The sequence below is a fragment of the Drosophila sulfurigaster genome, chromosome 2R (genome assembly GCF_023558435.1).
Source record: "Drosophila sulfurigaster albostrigata strain 15112-1811.04 chromosome 2R, ASM2355843v2, whole genome shotgun sequence".
Classification (NCBI taxonomy): domain Eukaryota; kingdom Metazoa; phylum Arthropoda; class Insecta; order Diptera; family Drosophilidae; genus Drosophila; species Drosophila sulfurigaster.
Genome location: NC_084882.1, coordinates 37,314,275 through 37,334,058, shown reverse-complemented (window position 1 = coordinate 37,334,058; position 19,784 = coordinate 37,314,275). Strand labels below are relative to the sequence as shown.

The 19,784-nt window shown below is 41.5% G+C and overlaps 5 protein-coding genes and 2 long non-coding RNA genes across 13 annotated transcripts; 4 read left to right on the top strand and 3 right to left on the bottom strand.

Moving 5' to 3' along the window:
- The first annotated feature begins 31 nt into the window (after nucleotides 1-31).
- LOC133839241 (uncharacterized) lies at nucleotides 32-936 on the top strand. Its single transcript, XR_009894081.1, has 2 exons — nucleotides 32-133; nucleotides 531-936. It is a non-coding gene; the product is annotated as an uncharacterized LOC133839241 (long non-coding RNA).
- Nucleotides 937-1,253: 317 nt separating this feature from the next.
- LOC133839236 (uncharacterized) lies at nucleotides 1,254-3,607 on the bottom strand. 3 transcript variants are annotated; one of them, XR_009894074.1, is made up of 3 exons: nucleotides 3,052-3,607; nucleotides 2,027-2,389; nucleotides 1,254-1,965 (listed from the first exon to the last, which is right to left on the bottom strand). It is a non-coding gene; the product is annotated as an uncharacterized LOC133839236 (long non-coding RNA). The 3 variants fall into 3 exon arrangements; XR_009894073.1 differs by lacking the exon at nucleotides 3,052-3,607 and adding an exon at nucleotides 2,511-2,616; XR_009894072.1 differs by having other exon boundaries at nucleotides 1,256-1,965; nucleotides 2,921-3,600.
- Nucleotides 3,608-4,116: 509 nt separating this feature from the next.
- LOC133839229 (retinol-binding protein pinta) lies at nucleotides 4,117-6,073 on the top strand. The gene is made up of 3 exons (XM_062270640.1): nucleotides 4,117-4,848; nucleotides 4,913-5,142; nucleotides 5,210-6,073. The coding sequence occupies exons 1-3, from the start codon at nucleotides 4,450-4,452 to the stop codon at nucleotides 5,406-5,408; spliced, it is 828 nt and encodes a 275-aa protein (XP_062126624.1). The 5' UTR covers nucleotides 4,117-4,449; the 3' UTR covers nucleotides 5,409-6,073.
- LOC133839230 (MOB kinase activator-like 1) lies at nucleotides 5,692-7,468 on the bottom strand. 2 transcript variants are annotated; one of them, XR_009894071.1, is made up of 4 exons: nucleotides 7,263-7,468; nucleotides 6,856-7,022; nucleotides 5,877-6,794; nucleotides 5,692-5,817 (listed from the first exon to the last, which is right to left on the bottom strand). XR_009894071.1 is itself a non-coding variant. In XM_062270641.1 (3 exons), exons 1-3 carry the CDS (start codon nucleotides 7,280-7,282, stop codon nucleotides 6,316-6,318), a joined length of 666 nt encoding a protein of 221 aa, XP_062126625.1. In that variant the 5' UTR covers nucleotides 7,283-7,468; the 3' UTR covers nucleotides 5,692-6,315. The 2 variants fall into 2 exon arrangements, 1 of the variants encoding a protein (XP_062126625.1); XM_062270641.1 differs by having other exon boundaries at nucleotides 5,692-6,794.
- Nucleotides 7,469-7,563: 95 nt separating this feature from the next.
- Nucleotides 7,564-9,574, top strand: LOC133839223 (nucleolar protein 56). The gene is made up of 3 exons (XM_062270633.1): nucleotides 7,564-7,716; nucleotides 7,902-8,304; nucleotides 8,356-9,574. The coding sequence occupies exons 1-3, from the start codon at nucleotides 7,714-7,716 to the stop codon at nucleotides 9,420-9,422; spliced, it is 1,473 nt and encodes a 490-aa protein (XP_062126617.1). The 5' UTR covers nucleotides 7,564-7,713; the 3' UTR covers nucleotides 9,423-9,574.
- On the bottom strand, nucleotides 9,119-17,006 carry LOC133839215 (clathrin interactor 1). 2 transcript variants are annotated; one of them, XM_062270620.1, is made up of 7 exons: nucleotides 16,692-17,006; nucleotides 15,473-15,674; nucleotides 15,051-15,414; nucleotides 14,888-14,981; nucleotides 14,037-14,815; nucleotides 10,720-13,819; nucleotides 10,360-10,515 (listed from the first exon to the last, which is right to left on the bottom strand). In XM_062270620.1, exons 1-6 carry the CDS (start codon nucleotides 16,742-16,744, stop codon nucleotides 11,070-11,072), a joined length of 4,242 nt encoding a protein of 1,413 aa, XP_062126604.1. In that variant the 5' UTR covers nucleotides 16,745-17,006; the 3' UTR covers nucleotides 10,360-10,515; nucleotides 10,720-11,069. The 2 variants fall into 2 exon arrangements, with proteins under 2 accessions (XP_062126605.1, XP_062126604.1); XM_062270621.1 differs by lacking the exon at nucleotides 10,720-13,819 and having other exon boundaries at nucleotides 9,119-10,515; nucleotides 16,692-16,986.
- Nucleotides 17,007-17,022: 16 nt separating this feature from the next.
- LOC133839221 (FAST kinase domain-containing protein 4) lies at nucleotides 17,023-19,738 on the top strand. 3 transcript variants are annotated; one of them, XM_062270628.1, is made up of 7 exons: nucleotides 17,023-17,157; nucleotides 17,552-17,803; nucleotides 17,867-18,589; nucleotides 18,646-18,895; nucleotides 18,964-19,238; nucleotides 19,299-19,368; nucleotides 19,427-19,738. In XM_062270628.1, the coding sequence occupies exons 2-7, from the start codon at nucleotides 17,614-17,616 to the stop codon at nucleotides 19,635-19,637; spliced, it is 1,719 nt and encodes a 572-aa protein (XP_062126612.1). In that variant the 5' UTR covers nucleotides 17,023-17,157; nucleotides 17,552-17,613; the 3' UTR covers nucleotides 19,638-19,738. The 3 variants fall into 3 exon arrangements, with proteins under 3 accessions (XP_062126612.1, XP_062126611.1, XP_062126613.1); XM_062270627.1 differs by lacking the exon at nucleotides 17,023-17,157 and adding an exon at nucleotides 17,312-17,386; XM_062270629.1 differs by lacking the exon at nucleotides 17,023-17,157 and adding an exon at nucleotides 17,335-17,376.
- Nucleotides 19,739-19,784: the final 46 nt, after the last annotated feature.

Below are 19,784 nucleotides of genomic sequence, written 5' to 3'. Positions count from 1 at the left end.
CTAAAAAAAAGGCCATAAAAGGTCCAAAATTGCGCCTCCTTATAAGTTTTTTTTTGTTGAGTGACTTGGTCTATTTCTGCTTGCTGACGATTTCTGCTCGCCTGGTGTTTCAACTGGTCCCTTTTTTTCGTTCGTTGTGGCATTACAATGGCCACCAACAATATCGACGTTATTAATTGTTACTGTAATTACTTATGTTGTAGTTTGAATGCAAGTTCGCGTATATTGGAAAGCTATATATCAAGAAAGCTATATATCAAGATTCGCATTGAAAAGATATATAAACTGGCGAAAGCACATTCAGATAATCCTATTAGTTCCACTATTAAACTTTTTTCACATATGCGCTGAATCACTGAGACTTTTCTTTTTATTCGTCGCTTGCATACAAATTTCAAATTGGCGGGCAATATTTAATTTTTTGTGGTATCAAAAACGGGCGACTGATGACGGCACTTTTATGGGGTACCGAGAACGAATAACAGATGGCGCCACTCAAGTGACTTGCTGTATTTCTGGTTGCTGCTGAGTTATGTTCGCCTGGTATTTCACCTACTGATTTGGCAATTTTTGATCATCGTTACATATCGACTTGGCAGCAACAATAACTACATTATTAATAATTGTTGTTTTAATTACTTATGTTGTAGTTGTTGTAGCATTTTCCAAAAAATATTTTCTAATTTTGACGGGTTTGACTTTTTAGCATCGGTTGCTTATAAGATTCAAATTGGCGCGTTCTTTAGGTTTTTGTAGTACAGGAACCATGTGCCAGATGGGGACACTGAGTAAGCAAGTGATTCGCTCTATTTCGGCTTGCAGCTGATTTCTGCTCACCTGGTATTTCAACTGATGATATGGAATATTTTGTTTTGTTGTTGCTGTTGTTTGTAACTACTGTTGTTGTAATTGTGGAAACAGTCCTCGATTTAGTAACGGTGGTCAAAAATTGCCAAGTCAGTTGGTGAAATACCAGGCGAACATAAATAAGCAGCAAGCAAAAATACAGCAAGTCACTGAAGTGGCGCCATCAGTCGGTACTACAACAAATATGAGCGCATTGTGAGTGAGCGAAAAGCAGTGCTTTGCGATCGGCGGAGCGCAGAGAGTGACACTCACCTACAATGCGCCCGCCTCAACACCCGGCAATTTGAAATTTGGATGCAAATGATAAATAAAAATAAATTTACAAATTTTTATTTGTATATATTTTCGGCTATTGTAAAAATAACAGCAACAATTATTGATGTGGTTGTTGTTGTTGGACACTGAAAGTCTGACAAGTCAGTATTTGAAATACCAGGCGATCAGCAGAAAGCAGAAATAGACCAAGTTAGTTGCTTACTCAATGTCACCATCTGTTGCCTGTTTCCTGTACTAAAAAACTTAATTAAATCCATCGCCAAATGGAATGGAAACTTGATCTGCGGACGAAGCTACTTTAGCGGCACTCGCAAGGGGTCCATGGTGCACTCATCGAATACTAGTAATGCTGCAAAATCCTTCCGGAACTTGGACACTTAAGCCTGAGTGCCGTGTAGCAGAATACGCTTAAAATAGCTGTGCGCTGGAGTTAAGCTGAGCTGTCTTTGATGTCTGCGTCCTTGCTCAATCCAAAATTATTTCTGAGCAGCGTTTCGAATATGAGGCAAATGTTTTCTCGCATACGTTGCATGGCTGAAGTTAGCAGCATATCCTGGTGAGAGGTGTTCATTGACAAGCAAGGCCAAATCGGATATTGCACGTTCTTTGACATCATCCAAGCCAAACATTAGCGATATAGGCCATTACTCGAACTTCATAACGCGGATATGTGGTGGGGTCTATGAATGGTTCAAAGATGGCAATTTCCTGTAGCAAATTCAATTCCAGCACATAGCGCTTCACCAGGCCAATCAGATCCGAGTTCTTAAAGCTATTCAGATCTATGAAGCGCGACATTTGTGCAATATGAGCACGGGGGAACTTTGCATAAAATATATAAATTATAAGTGACATATACTTTGTAGTGTGCATAGCTCCTTACTTTCAATCGGCATTTGTCGAATTGGTGGCCAAATTGCAGCTACTCAACATATTGCGACTAGTCAGACATTCCTCATCGATGAGTCGCAGCAAATCCGTCGTGAACTGGACATCGTCCTCAACTAAGTTTAGTGATATGGCCAACACCATGTTTAGAAAATATTGCGATCAAAATGCTCGCTTTGGGATGTGGCAATGCATGCTATCCACTCTGCGTTTGTTCAAATGCTTTAGCGGCATCTGCTTTTTGAGAGACCGACGCGCATTAGTTAAGCATTGCAGCTTCAGGCTACGATTGTTCTGCCTGAAGAACCTGGATAGACCAGCTGTCTCGCTGCTAAGGCCGGGACTCATCCAAGTTATTCTGAAATGAGATCAAGAACACACAATGTCAGTGCAAGGTAGATAGCCCGAGGTGATTGATTAGCCTCTAGAAGGTAATTAACCGCAGCTCATTTGCATTCACTTAAGCCCACTGCACCTACATATGTATAAATAGCCAACTAAGCGAGGCTAACATCAGTTCGACTTTTGACTTTAACATGTCTCTTCGTACAATCCTAATCTGCCTGGCACTCATCGTGGTGGTTTATGCCCCACTATCCACTTTTGCAGCTCCTCGATTCACCGGAGAGCGTAAGTGTTAAATAAGACATCCTTGGCAAGATCGCTAGCTAATACAATCATTTACATTGGTAAGCAGTTGTGCTACACGAGGCTTCTGTTGACTCAGAAGGGGCAGCAACTTCGGAAGACCCATCATCGGAGGCTGGCAAACCACAAGAACGCACTTTCTTCTTATTGCTGCCCCTATTGTTCCCGGACACCTTCTATTTCTCATAATTTCCATGTACTGCGAATAATGTAACAATAAAGTTGAATTGAGCATGCAAACCTGTCTTTCTCCATTCCCACCAGTGTCTCTCTCATCTCCAGGTTGATTCACTTGCTTCCTAATTGACCGTTTATGTTGCTTGGAAGGTGTATATAACCCTTGCTAGTACCACATTGGAAATGTCCAGTTACCTCTGCAAGACGCACACGTTCAGTTTCGGGAGGCCCATATCATTGTTCTTGCAGAAAGCAACTTCCATACGTCCCATGAACGCTGCCCACACTTGTAGTCATTAATTTTAACTCTGGTTTGGCGCCCATGTGAAGCAGTTCCTGAAGGTGTGTTCGCCGCAGACATCGTACTCCATTTGGTCAACTTACATTACTTCAGATTCATTCATGTAAATGTAAGAAATAAAATAATTAAGTCTTTCTATTAAAAACAGCAATTTTTACAATGTGCCCGCACACGCAGCAAATAATAGCCGGCTTGTTCCAAACAAGTGAATAATATACCAAAATATAAGCTAAGATTCATGTCACAATTATTGTCGCATCATTAATGCTATGGTTTTTTTTTATTGGTGTGGCCAGTTTCGATAAATGCGATCCTCTTGCAAATGTTTGCTTTTACAAGTTCAAGGAAGGACGAAAATAGCATCGATAAGACAAATTATTGCCGATAGTTGAGAGGAATTACGTCAGGCTTATAATCTATTTGAATTTATTATTAATTCCATTTATTCTGATTTTTTTTATAAAACAATTTGAAATATTTTAAAAGCGCCAAAATTGGCGATAATAAACTGATATTTTAAGAAAATATACCAAAATATTAGCCATTATACGACCACATAGTAGATATATATTTATAAATTATTGTGCTAAAATTTTTATGATTTAAAGTTCAATTTGAAAGTTTTGCTGATTTTGAAAAATTCATAGTTTTTAGAATAATTTTAATTGTTTTTGTAATATCACAACATATTAGTATCATAAAATATCTAATATATACTTTATTGTATAAAGATATTAATATACCAAAAGAATATTTACATGCCCTACGCTGGTTTTTTGTGCTTCTCAAATCAAACAAAAAACGCCGTTACTCGTATTTAAATTTCCAAAAATTCTATTACTTAAAATAATATTTTTTTAAGTAAATTAAAATTGTTTGCAGGAAAAAAACGATATTTTTATAAAATGACAAGCACTTCAATACATCGATAGTCCCGTGAATGTGTCTCCGCTTTTATAAACGATGGCTAAACTTGACCTATCTCAATTTGAAAAAGTGCTGATCACTCATTTTCATAAATAGTTTTGTCTTAATTCAATTGCAACCGCACATTTCACTCACGTAAGCTGAATGTGCAGTGTGAGTGAAATTAATCTTCTTATGGATAACTATATATAGAATGCGGCTACCGGTATTGACCAGTATTAATACGCTTTGCCCTTTTCTCGTTGTGGGGCAAAGAGTCCAAAAGCTACAAATTTGCACAACCAAAAAAGCTTGCGTTGCAATGACGCCGATTAGTCGCATACAAGCATTCGATCAGTACAAGTGCAAGCGGCGCAGCTGCAATAATGTCAGTGGGCAGCTTAATTGATAGTCTGGATACGAATGCAGATGCGGATAATGTGACTAAGGCACAGGAAGAGGGAGTGCAGGAATTGCGCAATTGGTTGGATGCTAACCCCGAAATAAATGGATGCAAAACCTATGAAAGCTTGTCTTTCTTTCTGCGCACATGCAAATTCGACTTGGAGCGCACCAAGAAGAAACTGCAAGTGTTCTATCGAATGCGTGCGGAGAGAAGCGAGTGGTTTGACAACTGCGATCCCATGCTGCCCGAAATACAGGAGCTGCTGAAGCTAGGGGTGTTTCTGCCTGTCGATGGCGTCGATGAACACAAACGAAAGGTGGTCATCATCCGCACTGCGGTCCACGATCCCAAGCGTCACACACAGAACAACGTATTTAAGGTAAATGTAGCAATACCCATTACCATCAGGGATGCCCGAAATTTACTTTCAATTAATGTTCCAGACGAGCAAAATGATATTGGATTTGTTGCTAAAACTGGAGCCAGACAATTGTGCACGCGGCATTGTGGCCATCATGGATATGGAAGGCGTGCAATTGGGTCATGCACTCCAGTTAAATCCCAAGCTGATCAAACGATCCGTGGAGAGCTGGTCAGCTTATCCATGTCAGCCCAAGCTACTGGAATTCACCAATGCGCCGCGTCACGTCAACATATTTCTTAACACCTTTCGGTGCGTAACCTGGCATTTGACTGATAAGATGTGCATTGTTAATCCGTATTTATTATTGTTATTGCAGCGTCTTTATGACAGCAAAGATACGATCCCGTGTCGTTGTTCGACGTGCTGGTACAACGGTCGTGTGTAAACAGCTGCCAAGGGATTTGGATGGACAAGGTGCCAGCTACAAAGAATTGGCTATGAAGTGGAAAAAGTTGCTCGAGACTCATGCTGAATTCTATGTGGAGCAAGGCAAATACAAAAGCATACTCAAGTAAATTGGAGCGTTCAATTGGCGTACGCGATTAGCGTGTGATTAACCGAATGTGATTAGAAATAGTACATATAATAAACCTATATATGCATATAGTATATGTTGAATGCGTAGATAATAGTAGACCGGACACACATATGTACAAATGCCTTTGTGTTGTAATTAAGGTTTCGGTTAGACATACATATATTTAAATAGCTGATCTAAAATATTTGTATATATATTTTTTGTTTTTTTTTGTTGTTTCCAAGTCCTTTTGTCCTTATTTAAATAAAGATTGCAATGCATTATATTCTCAGTTTATTTATTAGTACAAAATAGTATATCAAAAATGTTGCATCAAGTCTATAATTATTATCATTCATTGGGGCTATCGGGTGCGGTCGTCTCCAATCTCAAATTTCCACCAACCGCTGATTGAAATTAATAATAATACGTACGCATGCCAAAGAATATAAACAAATCAACTTACATAGTTTGTTTTCAAGCGGATTTCAGCGGTTGTTTTTCTTGTTAATACATTAATGCGTATTGTCGATTCTGTATGTGTGTGATTCATTTTCTTTACATATAGTACATACATATATAAATATAAATATGTTTTATATCTCTTAAAAGTACGTGTCACATATAAAAATATATAGTAGATGCTATTGCTGCTGCTAGTCGCTCTCTCAGCAAAAACACAACACGCTTTCGACAATTTCTGAGGGCTCATCTTTTGGATACAGGGAAACATTGAAGAAACGATAAAAGCTATAAACGAGGAAAGGAAAGGCGGTAACTAAACTAAATCGTAATACACAGCGCCAAAATGCAATTCATCATCATCGTCGTCATCATCACAAGTCCAATTGCAAGCCGTTCGTTCTATCGCTAATATGCTGCTAAAATAGCTGATGCAGTGATTCCTATATCTGCCTCTCATCCTTTGCCGTAAGCTTATCGATGAGCTCCTGCAGTGGTGCCAGTTCGCGTCGCTCAATTAGATTGAACTCTTGCACAAAGAATATAAAGTGCTTAAAGGACGTATTCAAATGCGCCTCCTCTCCCAATGTGACAACCTCGGAGAAGTGCTGATGATAGATGTGTGCATAGACGCGAAACAGACGCTTTAATATGGTCTTGGCGGAGGCTAGAAAATTCTTTGGAAATGGCACGCCGATCTTGGATGGAAATAAGGTCTCGTCATCTAGTTGATCCTGCACCCACGTCATCAGATAGTCAATATACTTGGGAGCGCTGCATTTGATGGGCTTCTTCACTGTCAAACCATCTGCCCAATGGTATTCGTATTTCGGACCCGCCGACATAATGCCACAGCTCTCCTCTGTGCAGAACTCTGTGATGGTGCCGTACAGCATGTTAATCTGATTGAAGAAATCGACAGCTGAAAAGCGAAAAAAGGAATTTGTTAAATTGTGCATAGAGATCTTGATAAAATGACTCACTATTAACGGCCACCCATTCGTTGAGATCCTCGCCATCAGGTAGAGAGACTGCGTTGCGCAGGTTGCCCGAACCAAGTGTGGCAGCCGCATGCTTCATGAGATCATACTGATGCGTGCCCTCTGGGATGTTCTTTTTCGGCTTAAAGGTTTTGCTTGAACGTGATCCGCTGTAGTCGACGAAAAAGTGAACGAGTTATATTGTTATTTCGTGCCACAAGTGATGGACAGCCACCCACTCACACTCCAGGTGCAGGCACCAACAGGCGAACAAAGAACACTGCACTGAGGGGTTGTAGCACTTGTAGTTTGACAGTTTGTTTTTGTTGCCTTCACACATGCACACACACAACACAACACATACTCACACAAGCCAGTGTACACATATTAACAAATCAACATTTACTTACAACAAAAATTCCATTGCCATGCAGCTATTATTGCCGTTCACCTGCTAAAATTCTAGGTAACAACCCCTTTATTATTATGAATGAACTGAATGTTTCTTCAATTTAAAAACGGGTGTGAATGTATTAATGAACTTTCTTTATTAATTTTTTTAATCAAAATTTGTTGACGGGTCAAGCAATGGGCTGGCAACCAGCGTGACCGCAAATTTAATTTTTAAACATATTATTTTTCTTCGAATAATATACCAACATATTTTAAATGGTCACACGATGACTACATAGTGTTGCCACATCGTATGATTATTATAAGACGCATGTTCGTGTGTAATCACTAAAAATACACAAGTGTGTATACACTGTTCGTTCTGTTTAGCACGTGGAAAAAAACAACGCGCTCGAGTTTTAAGTGCAACAATTTTCATTTCTATCAAGGCATATTAAAGGCCTTAATATGGTAATTTAATTTTCAAGTACTTATTTTAAGAGGTGTAGTGTGTCAGAAATGTTATATCTTCAAGGACTACTAACAAATAGTCAGAAAAACGATTTAATCTAACCTAAATATTGTTAGGGAGTTTGAGCTCCCAAAACGTGTTGAAAGTGTCACTCTCAAAGTATGATTTTTTAATTTACTTGTAGTCGAGTCTGTACGTACTCTATGAGCATGCGGCAGGTTTCGCACTATTCTCCGTCAAGGAGTTCGAGGAGGTTTCCATGTTTCTACCTCAAGTGGAGTCTTCTGTGACGGATATCGCCAAATTTAATTCCATTGTGAAACTGGCTGGCTTTTCGCCCTTCAAATCGGCTATAGCTGCTCTTGAGAACATCAATGCCATATCCGAGGGAATTGTGCCTCAAGATCTACTCCATTTTCTCGACGATTTCTTTGCCAAGCTTAAGAAGAAGAAGTGCACCCTTGGAATTGCAGATGCCAAGCTAGGCGCAGCAATTACCGAAGCTGTGGGTGTCCAATGCAGTCACTTTGGTGTAGTTCCCGAAATACTTCGTGGTGTTCGATTCCACTTTGCTAAATTAGTCAAGGGTAAGTCCTTCGTTAAGTTCTATGGTAGATTATTTACATTTCTGATCATAGGTTTTACTGACAAGTCCGCTGGCGTGGCACAACTTGGTCTGGGACACAGCTATTCGCGTGCCAAAGTCAAGTTCAACGTGCACCGATCGGACAACATGATTATTCAATCGATTGCGCTTCTTGATCAGCTGGATAAGGATGTCAACACGTTCTCGATGCGGATACGCGAGTGGTACTCGTATCACTTCCCAGAACTGGTCAAAATTGTTCCTGACAATTATATGTTCGCAAAGGCAGCGAAGTTCATCAAGGACCGTAAAGACCTCACCCAAGATAAGCTTGAGGAGCTGGAGCAAATTGTTATGGACTCGTCCAAGGCTCAAGCTATCATAGATGCGGGCAAGATGTCCATGGGCATGGACATTTCCATTGTGGATCTTATGAACATTGAGCTGTTCGCTGAGCGTGTCGTCAAGCTTTCCGAGTACCGCAAAAGGCTCTCCACATACTTGCACAACAAAATGAACTTGGTGGCGCCGAACCTTCAGTCACTTATTGGGGATCAAGTCGGGGCTCGACTAATCTCGCACGCCGGGAGCCTTACCAATTTGGCCAAGTATCCGGCATCGACAGTTCAAATTTTGGGTGCCGAGAAAGCTCTATTCCGAGCACTCAAAACTCGTTCCAATACACCCAAGTATGGACTTATCTATCATTCATCGTTTATCGGAAGAGCTGGTCTTAAGAACAAGGGTCGTATATCACGTTTCCTGGCCAACAAGTGCTCGATTGCATCTCGCATTGATTGCTTTTTGGAACAGCCAACCAGCGTATTTGGTGAAACGTTGAAGCAGCAGGTGGAAGATCGCCTCAAGTTTTACGAATCGGGCGACGTGCCACGCAAGAACATTGAGGTCATGAAGGAGGCCATCGAGGCAGCTGGACAGGAAGCCAATAATACGCCACAGTCAGAGAAGAAGAAAAAGAAGCGTAAGGAGACAACAAATGGCACTAGCAATGGCAATGGCAAAGTTCTTGACGAGGAGAATGGCGATCCTGAGGCTGATGAAGAGCCTAAGAAGAAGAAAAAGAAGAAGAACAAGAACAAGGTGGCTGTGGAGGTATAGTGACACACATACATATCAGATGTATGTATGTATCTCTATATATTTCCACTACGTTAGTTCTAAGTTCAAAATTGATTACAATTTATTTCTTCTGTATTTCATGGTTTCCCCAATCCCCAAACTTAATAAACAAAATTACTTTTGTAATAAGATAGATTTTCCATTTCATTTCTTTATTTTTCACATGTTGGTTTTATATACATTTAACTCATTAACTACTGCTAATTTTTTTATTATTTTTATTATCAATAATATTTTTTGTAACAATTTCAATGATACATCATCAGCCGTCCTTTTGTTGTGCTACATGATATTGATTTAGTACAACCATTAAATGTTTTCGTTTTATTGCAATACGACGAACATTGAAATACGCTAAACGGTATCTCAAATGCGTGTGGATAACAGGACGGATGTGGAATTTATTCATGGCTTTAGAAGGAAGTGTAGAAGAAATCGAAATCAAATAATACAATGTGGATATTGGGGATTGAATATGTATGTTGGTTAACAATTAATTTAGCAAAAATAATAAACAGTTTGCATATTTTATACAACGGAATAAGAATCAGAACATTTCAGTGTGTGAAGGTGGAACGTGATTTAGACAACAAATATCATTGGAATAAATCAAAAGCAGAGGCATTATTGTTACTGTGATGCTGTTGCTGCTGCTGTTGGAACGCACTGAAATTGGCAAATGCTCCTCCTGCTGGCTGTGTTTGTGGAATGGTCTGTTGCGTTGCTCCAAACAAATTGGGGCTGGTGAGTGGCGAAAGTCCAGCAAATCCGCCACCGGTCTGAACATTCAGCGGACCCTGCGTCTTTGCTGGGCTCTGGGTTTTCAGGGCATTCATAGAGGGGGCTGGCGCATTAGATTTGCCCGTTTTGCTAATCAGCAAATTATCCAAATCGATGTTCAAGTTGCCCGCCTTCAGATTACCCGACCAAGTGGCACCAACATTTGTTGACTGCGTGGCTGTCGTCTCGGTGCCATTGGTGCTTGAATTACGATTATTGTTGTTGCTTGCGGCAGACATTGGCTGAAGCAGATTGTTGCCAGAAACAGCTGCTATAGGCGGCAGCATATTATCTGCAAAAGAAAAGGATTTATTAGATGCAGTTGAATAATCAATTCCAAGGGCCTTTAAAAAGAGATGAACGAATAATAGAATTTCGGTAAGCAGTTGAATGTGCATTTGTTGGGACGGCTTGGAGGTGTGATGTGCGCAGTCCGAATGGGAGCTGAATCAACTAGGTGCTGTAGAATTGCAAATGCATAAGGACTGTTGTTTACCTAGTGCGTCCGAGGCTGAGGCACAATGCCCGGTATATTGAGAAATGCTTCAAATACAAGTTATCATTATTACATTGTGCGCAATTATAGCAATTTCATTTTTGATAAAGGGAAAAAGAACAAAAATAAAGTGAAAATTTATTTCAAATAAATCTGAATATTGACAAACGGTTCATCTAGCGACTACATATTATAATACATTCTTAAATCTTCTTAAATCCATGTCAATAAATAGACAAATACGCATTCTGCAGAAAAGAGTTTTTTAATTTTTCATTTCAATAGAAGCGAATTTATTTATAGTTTCAGTTTGCTCGCAGCTCGAATGTCGCTTATAACTATAGTTTGACTTAAACGGAATGACTATCTGACGACGAATCAAATAACTTATAGCACGTGGACAATATTTGCTCGGCAAGCTCACGGCACTCATCGGAAGCCTCGCCGCCCAGAAGAGGTGAACGCATAAAATCCTTGAGCCAGTGTTGTAGCTCATTCAGAGACTCGGCAAAGTGAGTAGTTAACAGGTCAGCAGGCGTGGTGACCAGTGTAATACCCAAGAGCTGGAGAGTCGCTGCTCGAACGCGTGCCTCGGGATTAAAGCGTATAAAAGTGCACAAATCAAAGACCTCCCGAGCCATTGTGGGTAACAAGGGACAATTCTGCGCACACATGATAAGCACGGCCATCGTGTGCAGCATATTAACTAGCAGCTGGCTATCAATGTCGTAGCCAATGTTGTCATATTTGGCATATAACATGCTACTCGTTCGCTGACCACGCACAAGCCCAAAGAAAAATGTGCCGGCAAAAGCATGGAAGCGGTTCGCCTGGCCACTCCTCTTCTCGTGCGTCTTCTGCTTGCTAATATAATGCTTTGTTTTTGTCCGCAAACGTTCTCTGATGATGCGCTGAGCAGCAACTAAACGCTCTGTGGCCTCATCTTGGTCGGAGTGGAGCTGAAACTTTCGCATTTGCTTTGCAGCTGGTGGCACGATCTCAAGGATTTGTTGACTTCCCGTTTCAAGCGCCTTGTCATCGGCCAACTCCTTGGCTGCTGTGCCCAACACCTGCAGTATTAGGATGCGCACTTTTAGGGCATATCGTGAGTTGGCTGTGTGAAACTCCCGGCACAGGAACTCGGCAGAGGCACCAGGATGGGATACACAGATGGCCACACAACACCTGAACTGTGTCTGCTCAAAGTTCTCAAAATAGTACTGCATCTCAAGCGTAATGAAGAGCTGCATCAACTCCAGAGCTAATTTCTTGTCATGCTTCGTCAGTTGGCTTCGAATTAGCTGCTCGGCTGTGCCAAGTGCAGCTTCGAAGACCTGATAGTTTTGAACTTTGGTTTGCAGCAAGTGCAACAAGTCAAGAAGAAATCTGGGACGTTGCTCCACTGTACTAGACGTGTCATTGGACATGTCATAGGGCTTCAAGTCGATGTCATCTTCATCAAGCGACTGCGAGGGTAACTCATCATCAGAGTCCAAGTCCAACTGCATGCTCACGTTATTCGGTGCGTCCCGTCCTGGTTCAATCCGTTTGATGCCGCTTGTATTTTGTTCTGGTTTCTTTTGGTCTCCCATAAACTGAATAATTTGCAGTTCAAGTCGCTGACTTTGAGCTCGATTTGGTTGCTCGTTTAATTCCTTTTTAGTGGGATATTCGAAGCGGGCTAGTTCGTCGAGCTCCTCGAGAATGCGCCAATGCGGTGTCTCTTTTAACCCAGTATATTCGAACTTTAATGACATCTCTTCAGCGGGCTGCATGAAATTATACAGCAGTTCTACTGTCTTCATGCCGATATATCGTTGCACTGCGTCAGAGGACTGCAGATGATGACTGAAGCCGTCGTGCAGTTGGCGATTGAGGTCCAGGTCCAGATCTCCTTGGCATTTTCCAGAAAGAATAAGAAGCTTGCTAATGCTCACATGCTCTTGTCTGCTCAACTTTTGCAGAGTCAAACGCTTGCACCAGATGCCCATCAGCTGTGTGAAAAGCAATTTCAGGCGAAATGGCGCAATTACATTAAGATACCCAATGAACGAACACAGTGCATCATTTGCAGTGGGTGCGCATTGAAGTGGCAGTTTCTGCAGTAAACAGTGTCCCCAGTGAGAGCTCTCTAATATAGTTGATCCCAAGAGCAAGTACAGATTGAGCTTTGCATTCACTGCTATCTGTGCTACCTTAAAGCAAGCGGAAGGCTCCAGCTCAAGCATGATTTGTCGTACTACGATTCTTGCCTTTGGCATAACCGCGTAATCAGCGAGCAAGCGTAGCAGTGATTCTAATGTGGAGACATCGGGGTAATGGTTGATAACTCGCGATAGCAGCCAGCTGAATGGGCATAGATCGAAGTAGCCAATAATATCCTCGCACTGTAGCACAAAGTGCAGCGCCTTAAGCCATTGACGTAGCATCAATTGACTATAGTTAAACGGGGCAAAGATTGCTGGAAATAGTCGTCCCAGTTTGTTGGCCACCAAGTTGGGCAATCCAATCAGAAGCTGGATAAATTGTGCAATCTGCGCATCGTGCTCATCCAGCTGTCGCTCTGGTAGAATCTTGATAGTTCGCCCAAAGCGTTGCATTAGTGCTCCTCGTTGTCGTGCAATGTGCAGCAGACTCACAGCAATTAGACTCTCATCCTTTAGCAGCGCTTCTAGCATGCAACTAGAAGTGCTCGGCACTCGTTCCAGCTGCCGTTGCAGGAGCTCCAACGAAGTTTGCGTGTACTCAAAGCAGTAATCCAGTTTAAACAAATTCAAAACATCCACATCAGCATTGGGCTGCGGCCAGTCGGGGGTGAATAATCTAGTAAGCTGCGCTAGGAGAGCAGCATATTCGTTGCTGGCCAGGACGGACCAATCAATTGCCTGGCAATCAAGGCCAACGATCTGCTCTGGTGTCGCGAATCCAGGCAGTGCATTACTTCTGTGCAGCTGGCGCAGTGTGTCAGCCACAAAGCTGGCATCAGTGGAGCTCTGCACTCGCGATAGCTCACGCAGCTGTGCAATCGCTTTAGATAAGGCCAGACGGGCTACTGCAGATGGAGATGACGAAGACTTCGACGATGGCTGTGCTTCAAATGCTGCGATCGTTTAAAAGAGAAAAGAAAACGAGTGCATCCGATTGGAATATGTTGCCGTTACGTGTGGAAAGCGCGCGGTCATGCAAACGTTTTTACTTGATCGTCTTGGCCGACTAAATGCGCAAAGTGATCTATACAGTCTATGTCTATATACTGCAAATCCTAATTCGATTCCTATATCTAGTTATTAGCTCTATGTAGAGTACTAATTACTCACCCATTGGCATGCTCTGGTGGATCGATAGGTCCCCTAATCCGGCTAGAAGATCAGTAGCCGTAGGTGCGCCTATTGCTACTGTTGCTACTGGCGTCGAAGAGTTGAACAAGTCAAAGGCATCATTAGTTGGCGTCGCAGTAGTCAGTAACTGGTTATCCAATGTTGTTGTCGAAGATGTGGGGCCTTGAAATGCAGCAAAGTCTGCAAACTCATCATTGCCAGCAGACGGAATGATGCCAGCCGAGGGTAGCGATGGTTCGCCTCCAAAAGCAGCGGCAAAATCTCCAAATTCTTGGACGGCACCAGCGTCACCAGCTCGCGGATTGAAGTCATCATCGTCATCAGCAATGATTGCGGCACTATTGAGTGTCTTCTCACCTTGCGTTTGCTGTTGTTGTTGTTGTTGTTGAACTGGCGTCGGAGAACAAGTTTTGAATAGATCATCCAGTAGATCATTACTATTGCTCGGTGTACTGTTGTTGTTAGGTGACGCGGCGCCCATTAGATCGATGCTGTTATTGGTGGGCGTATCACGATGTGTGGGCGAATGAATGCCAGCGGCACTTGAGGTCTTCCCAAAGTTGGCAGCAGCACCCAAATTTATTTTCTTTTGAGTTACCGATGGCTTCGAACCGCTGCCGCTTGTTGCTGAAGTAGGTTGCTTGGAGACCGGCGAGCTGACAGCAGACTTTGAGCGTATGTTCATACTCAGGTTCTGCGGTTTACTCTCAGCGGCTATCTCTGCAGGACTGGCGCGATCATTGTAACGATAGTTGCGCCTATTAGAGGAGAATGCATCGTATTTATTATGGATTTCATACACAAGCAGTAATATATTATATTATATCTACCTTGGACTGGGCGAGTCACTGTCGGATCCTTCTCGTTCGCCGTCGTAATGAGTATCCTCGTCTTCGTAACGCTCTGCAGAGCTCTTATCAGAGTCTAAGGATCATAAAGAAAATGATTAATAACCAGTTACAAGTAGTTTTCTTCGTATTCTACTATGCTTACACCAATTTTCTCCTCGATTGCTTCGCCATTCGCCGTCGTTGTAGCCACCACCGCTACCTCCACCGCCGCCACCACTGTAGCCACTGTAACCCCCGCTTCGGGAGCCCATTGCATCGCTGCTCATGCCAATGTATTTGTCCTTATTCTTTTTGGCCTTTTTGCGCTCGTCGCGCAAGCGATCATCGTCTTGAATAAAGTCTATAAGCTCTCGTACCTTATGCCTAACATTAATACCCTGATCCTTGCCACCCTCGTCGGTGAACGTGTAATTTTCCAATGAGCGCAGATCATAGATGTGCTCCCGGGAGGAGGTAACCACTCGTTCCGACCCGTTGCGCACCAAATAGTTTAATAACAGCAGACTCTGCGTGGTTTAGATTGAGATTACGATAGTTGCAAAGGTAGTTTATGGTTCTACTCACTTTGTAAGTGCGCCGCCAATTGGTTTTATTGTCCTGCAGCATGCGTTTCCAAAGCATGGACATCACTTCGGGGAAGGTTTCGTAAGAGAATGTGGCATGTGCCAACTCCTGCATAAGTGGCCCAGTTGGACCCCAGGGATCATCATTGGTTGCCTCGCGTACCTTGCCCTCAATCTCTGTGTAGTTCATGACGACATTGGTGCTGTTAAAGATAATTGAGTAATGTCAACTAATCTTTCAATTTTATGATTTAAAGACGTGTTATTTAAAAAGAAAAAAAATATAAAGCGATTTGATGGTATTCAAAATATTTAAATAGATATAAATATATAGTGAGTTACACCTGCATGAAAACTTTAAAGACAATAGGGAGCTGATTTATTGCATATGCTTAAGTTACTCAACTGGCGACGACCTATTATTTTGTATATCTCGTTCTGATCAGAAGTTGATAAAATGACACAAGTCGGATTATCAGTTAACAGATAACCTCGCTAATAAACTCGAACTTCTTAAAGCCAACGGAAGGCACATTCCAATTTTGTAGAGAAACTTTTAGCATGCCACGTCCATAAAACTCGATGATAATGATAAAGACAACAAATAGTAAGTTAATGGGTGTTCGCAATTGGAAGTGTGAGTTTACTGGAATGGAATACCGCTATTGGACGCACACAGCACAAGTACGAGCACAGCTGGAACGTGTTCATATCGTTTTTAAAGTGTACCTAATTCAAACAAAGTGATTTCTTGATAAACTACACAGATATGCATTCGAATACAATTCACAAAAGCGTGTATGTGTGCGCTTGCGTGTATGCCTACACTTGTATGTGTCTACACTTGTATGTGTGATTCGAAAATACTGGACAATAAACTACGAGTCAGTAGGTACAAATGTGTTTTGAAATCCCGACAAAATTAACAACCTTGGAAACTACAAAAGCAACAAATAAGACAAAGCGTTAATCGCTCTTTTATAAACACAATGAGAATAAAACAACAAACTATGTATATCAGTTTTAGCACAACTGCATTTCTGGCACCTGTGTGCTCGAAGACCAAGGTAAGGTGGAGGGGGAGGGGCGAGCATGAATTGTTGGTGTTTTGCGATGGTCATGGGAGTGTCAACAGTATACTTGAGTTTTCTTTCCTATCGAACTCGTCCCGATTTGTATTTTCGGACATATTAACATGTTAATATTCCAGCAAAACTTACACTTTGTCCGCTAGTTCGCGCACTTTCCACATACTGATAAATTTATCAACCATTTTAACGCAATTTTCTGCTTTGGAATTTTTCACACTAACTTGCCAAATCACTGGCAGACAAACTTGTTTGACTTTCTGTTATATTCAATTTCTTCACGAATATAAATATATGTGTATATATTTATTAAAAGCTCTGCTTGGTGAGTTTCATGTATTGAGGCGCGTTTTATTGCTTTTGGCCAAATAAAAAAGTATAAAATTTAAACGAAAAGGCAAAAAACACTGCTCGGGCAGAATTTTGGTGAGCTGTCCCTCGCCAGTGTTGCGAATACTATTCCGCAGTGTTGTAATGCAGTTGCAGTATGTTAAATTACACATATAACTATCGGTATTTATCAACACTCAACAATAATTCGACTGGCTGCTCAATTGGTGTTGTTACATTCTTATTGGATCGAATATTTTATTAATTGGTATGCCAACTTCATTTAAATTTTTTTTTTAAATTCAATTTGTTTATTTAATACATTACTAGATAGTTCAATAATACAATTTACTAAATAATTTAAATTGCTATGCATTAAATTGCTATGTTATTTAACATTACGGCAACATGTTAAATGTTGGGCTCCTGCATTGTTGTAGTTGGGTGGGTTAGCCGATCGACCCTGTCGTCAATTTCCAGAATATAGGAAAGTTTAAGTAATTTGTGAATAATAATATTAACTAAAAATATTGAATTATCGCAGTAATAATAAAACTAATTATCGATTACAAGAAAACTTTGGTTGTCAGCGAATAAAAAACTCATTTTAGCTAAAAATGTGTAAACAAAAAGGTTATGTAAACTTCATATTGGTCTTACAGTGCGACGACTGATTGCAAGCCGCAAGCGCTTCAACGGACCATCTGGGAAAACTTAATTGAATATGTTGGGTCTACAGCGATTCGCGGGCAGCATTGTTACACATCTGTATCGACGCGCCACCTATACTAGCAATGCACGTGCGGCAAGCGCAGCGATTGCAGCGCCGGCCAGCAATGGACAAAACTCGTCAGATGACGCTGACCCTCGTGCGCCGACAGCGGAAGGAAATGTTAAGAAGTCGAAGAGCTCTGGTAAGAATGTTTATGTTTTGTTGACTGGTGCGTTAATTTACTGTCGCTGTTCATTTGATGCAGGACAAATGGTTGCTGCTGCATTCGAGTCACTACGAAATGAGAACGATCCGACTGCAAAATCTTCTGCAACTGCCATAAGCAACATCGACGAGCGTATTGTTAATGCCAAGACGGTGAATGGTCTATTGGCGATAACGGAGAACAATAATTCCTTTTCACGCAAGCATGCCTTGAAGATTGTCTCAATTCTGGCCGAATGGAGCACCATCAATCGCGTCAAGATCTCGGAGTTTGAGAATGACACGCGATTCTTACGCGTCTGTCGGATGCTCGGCCGCACTGCATTACCCAAAAATGGAGCAAACGGAAAAAATGGTAGCCTGTCTGGAGTTGGTAATAACAATAAACGCATTTCTGGCTTTCGCACTGATGACTTGAACACGGTGCTTGGCGTGGCTGGCGACGATGAAGCGGCCAAGTTGATTGCTAGCATAAGTCTACCGCAGATGGTTAAAGTGATGAGCACTTTGGCGCAACGCAAACGTCGCAGCACTCCACTCCTACGGTCTTTAGCTTTTAATATCAGCAGCGCTTCGGATCAACTGGATCTGAAGCAATCGGCTGATGTGCTGTACGCCATGTCGATGCTTAATTTCCAGGACTCTGTGCTCGGTGCAAAAGTTTGTGCTGATGTACAAGCCGAGCTGCCAAAGAATTCGGAAAAATCAGCGGTTGTTGGCTCTATATTAACCAGTCTGGGAATTATGCGCTATCGCGATTTGGGTAATGTGAACAACACTTCAGTATGATATCCAAAATGTAGCTTAATTTATTTACAGATATTTTGGAATCGTTAACGCAGTGGCTTCTGAAGAACACTGAAATTTGTCGGCCTCAAGATCTCAGCGCATACTTCTTAACAGCGGCGTTACTCAATTTTAAAAGTGGACAATTGGAGGATGTGCGCAAGAAGCTGTCCAAATCAATAGTACGGGAGGACTTCACAAAGCAATCAGATTGGTTGAATTACGTTTGGTCGCTGACGATGTTGGGAATCGTGGAGGATAGTCACCTCGAATCAGTGCTGAGGTTGTACTCTAATATCATTCATTGACTTATATGGAAACTTAATTTAAAATGTTTAAATATGTTAACAGCACGGATTTCCTAACAAACTTGCAAAGTGACAAGGCCGGTTTAAGTCCAACATCCAAAATGAGGCTATTAAATCTAAACAGTTATGCGCAATTGTGTGCGTCGGACTACAAAGGCGCGTTGTTACCAGCTGACAGTCCTGCCTACCAAGTACCTATGGCTCACACGAAGTCCAAGCAAGTTCTTGTCAACGGTATGCTCGATGCGCTAAAGAGCTTGTTGCCTGCCAGTAATCATGTCCTTGGCTCAGTAGATAGCAAAATGGGCTTCATAATTGGTAAGAAAAATCCACCAGCAGTGGAAAAAGAACTACTAGCAATACCTTTATGACTTACAGATGCTACATGTCAATTTGACGCACAAAAGAATGCTCTTCCTCTGGATAAAAGTAATCAAGATGCAATAAGGTAAATTGTTTATGTGCTTCATGGTATCAAATTCTTGATCGGCTCGCCTTGCTTCTAGAGTTGCCTTGATGGTGGTTGATTTTCATGATATTTGTCATGGGACACACCGAAGTGCCAGTGGCATCACGAATCTGGCAATGGATTTGTTAGAGAAGAGTGGATACCAAGTTATACCCGTGCCGTACAATGAGTTTAGCACCAGTGACAAATTACTGAAACGCGTTCAGTACTTGGAAGCGAAATTTAAGGATGTTCTTAGTAGAAAATAATTTCAATTATGGTTTATTGTTTTGTCAAAATTTGAATTGTTTGATTAAATATAATTAGGCGCAGAATTAAAGTAAACTATTCAAATGGAGAGTAAAGTAAACTTGAGATGTATTAACCTTGCAACTAAGCAGTATCAATACCTTATT

Coding starts and splice junctions, on each gene's coding strand:
- LOC133839229 (XM_062270640.1), top strand. CDS start 4,450: ATGTCAGTGGGCAGCTTAATTGATAGTCTGGATACGAATGCAGATGCG. Junction 4,849..4,912: donor CACAGAACAACGTATTTAAG/GTAAATGTAGCA, acceptor TTAATGTTCCAG/ACGAGCAAAATGATATTGGA. Junction 5,143..5,209: donor ATATTTCTTAACACCTTTCG/GTGCGTAACCTG, acceptor TTGTTATTGCAG/CGTCTTTATGACAGCAAAGA.
- LOC133839230 (XM_062270641.1), bottom strand. CDS start 7,282: ATGGCAATGGAATTTTTGTT. Junction 7,023..7,262: donor ATGGCAATGGAATTTTTGTT/GTAAGTAAATGT, acceptor CGTCGACTACAG/CGGATCACGTTCAAGCAAAA. Junction 6,795..6,855: donor CGAATGGGTGGCCGTTAATA/GTGAGTCATTTT, acceptor TTCGCTTTTCAG/CTGTCGATTTCTTCAATCAG.
- LOC133839223 (XM_062270633.1), top strand. Junction 8,305..8,355: donor CTTTGCTAAATTAGTCAAGG/GTAAGTCCTTCG, acceptor TTCTGATCATAG/GTTTTACTGACAAGTCCGCT.
- LOC133839215 (XM_062270620.1), bottom strand. CDS start 16,744: ATGGTTGATAAATTTATCAGTATGTGGAAAGTGCGCGAACTAGCGGAC. Junction 15,675..16,691: donor CGCGAACTAGCGGACAAAGT/GTAAGTTTTGCT, acceptor TATCTTTAACAG/CACCAATGTCGTCATGAACT. Junction 14,982..15,050: donor CAATCGAGGAGAAAATTGGT/GTAAGCATAGTA, acceptor TATGATCCTTAG/ACTCTGATAAGAGCTCTGCA.
- LOC133839221 (XM_062270628.1), top strand. CDS start 17,614: ATGTTGGGTCTACAGCGATTCGCGGGCAGCATTGTTACACATCTGTAT. Junction 17,804..17,866: donor TAAGAAGTCGAAGAGCTCTG/GTAAGAATGTTT, acceptor CATTTGATGCAG/GACAAATGGTTGCTGCTGCA. Junction 18,896..18,963: donor CACCTCGAATCAGTGCTGAG/GTTGTACTCTAA, acceptor ATATGTTAACAG/CACGGATTTCCTAACAAACT.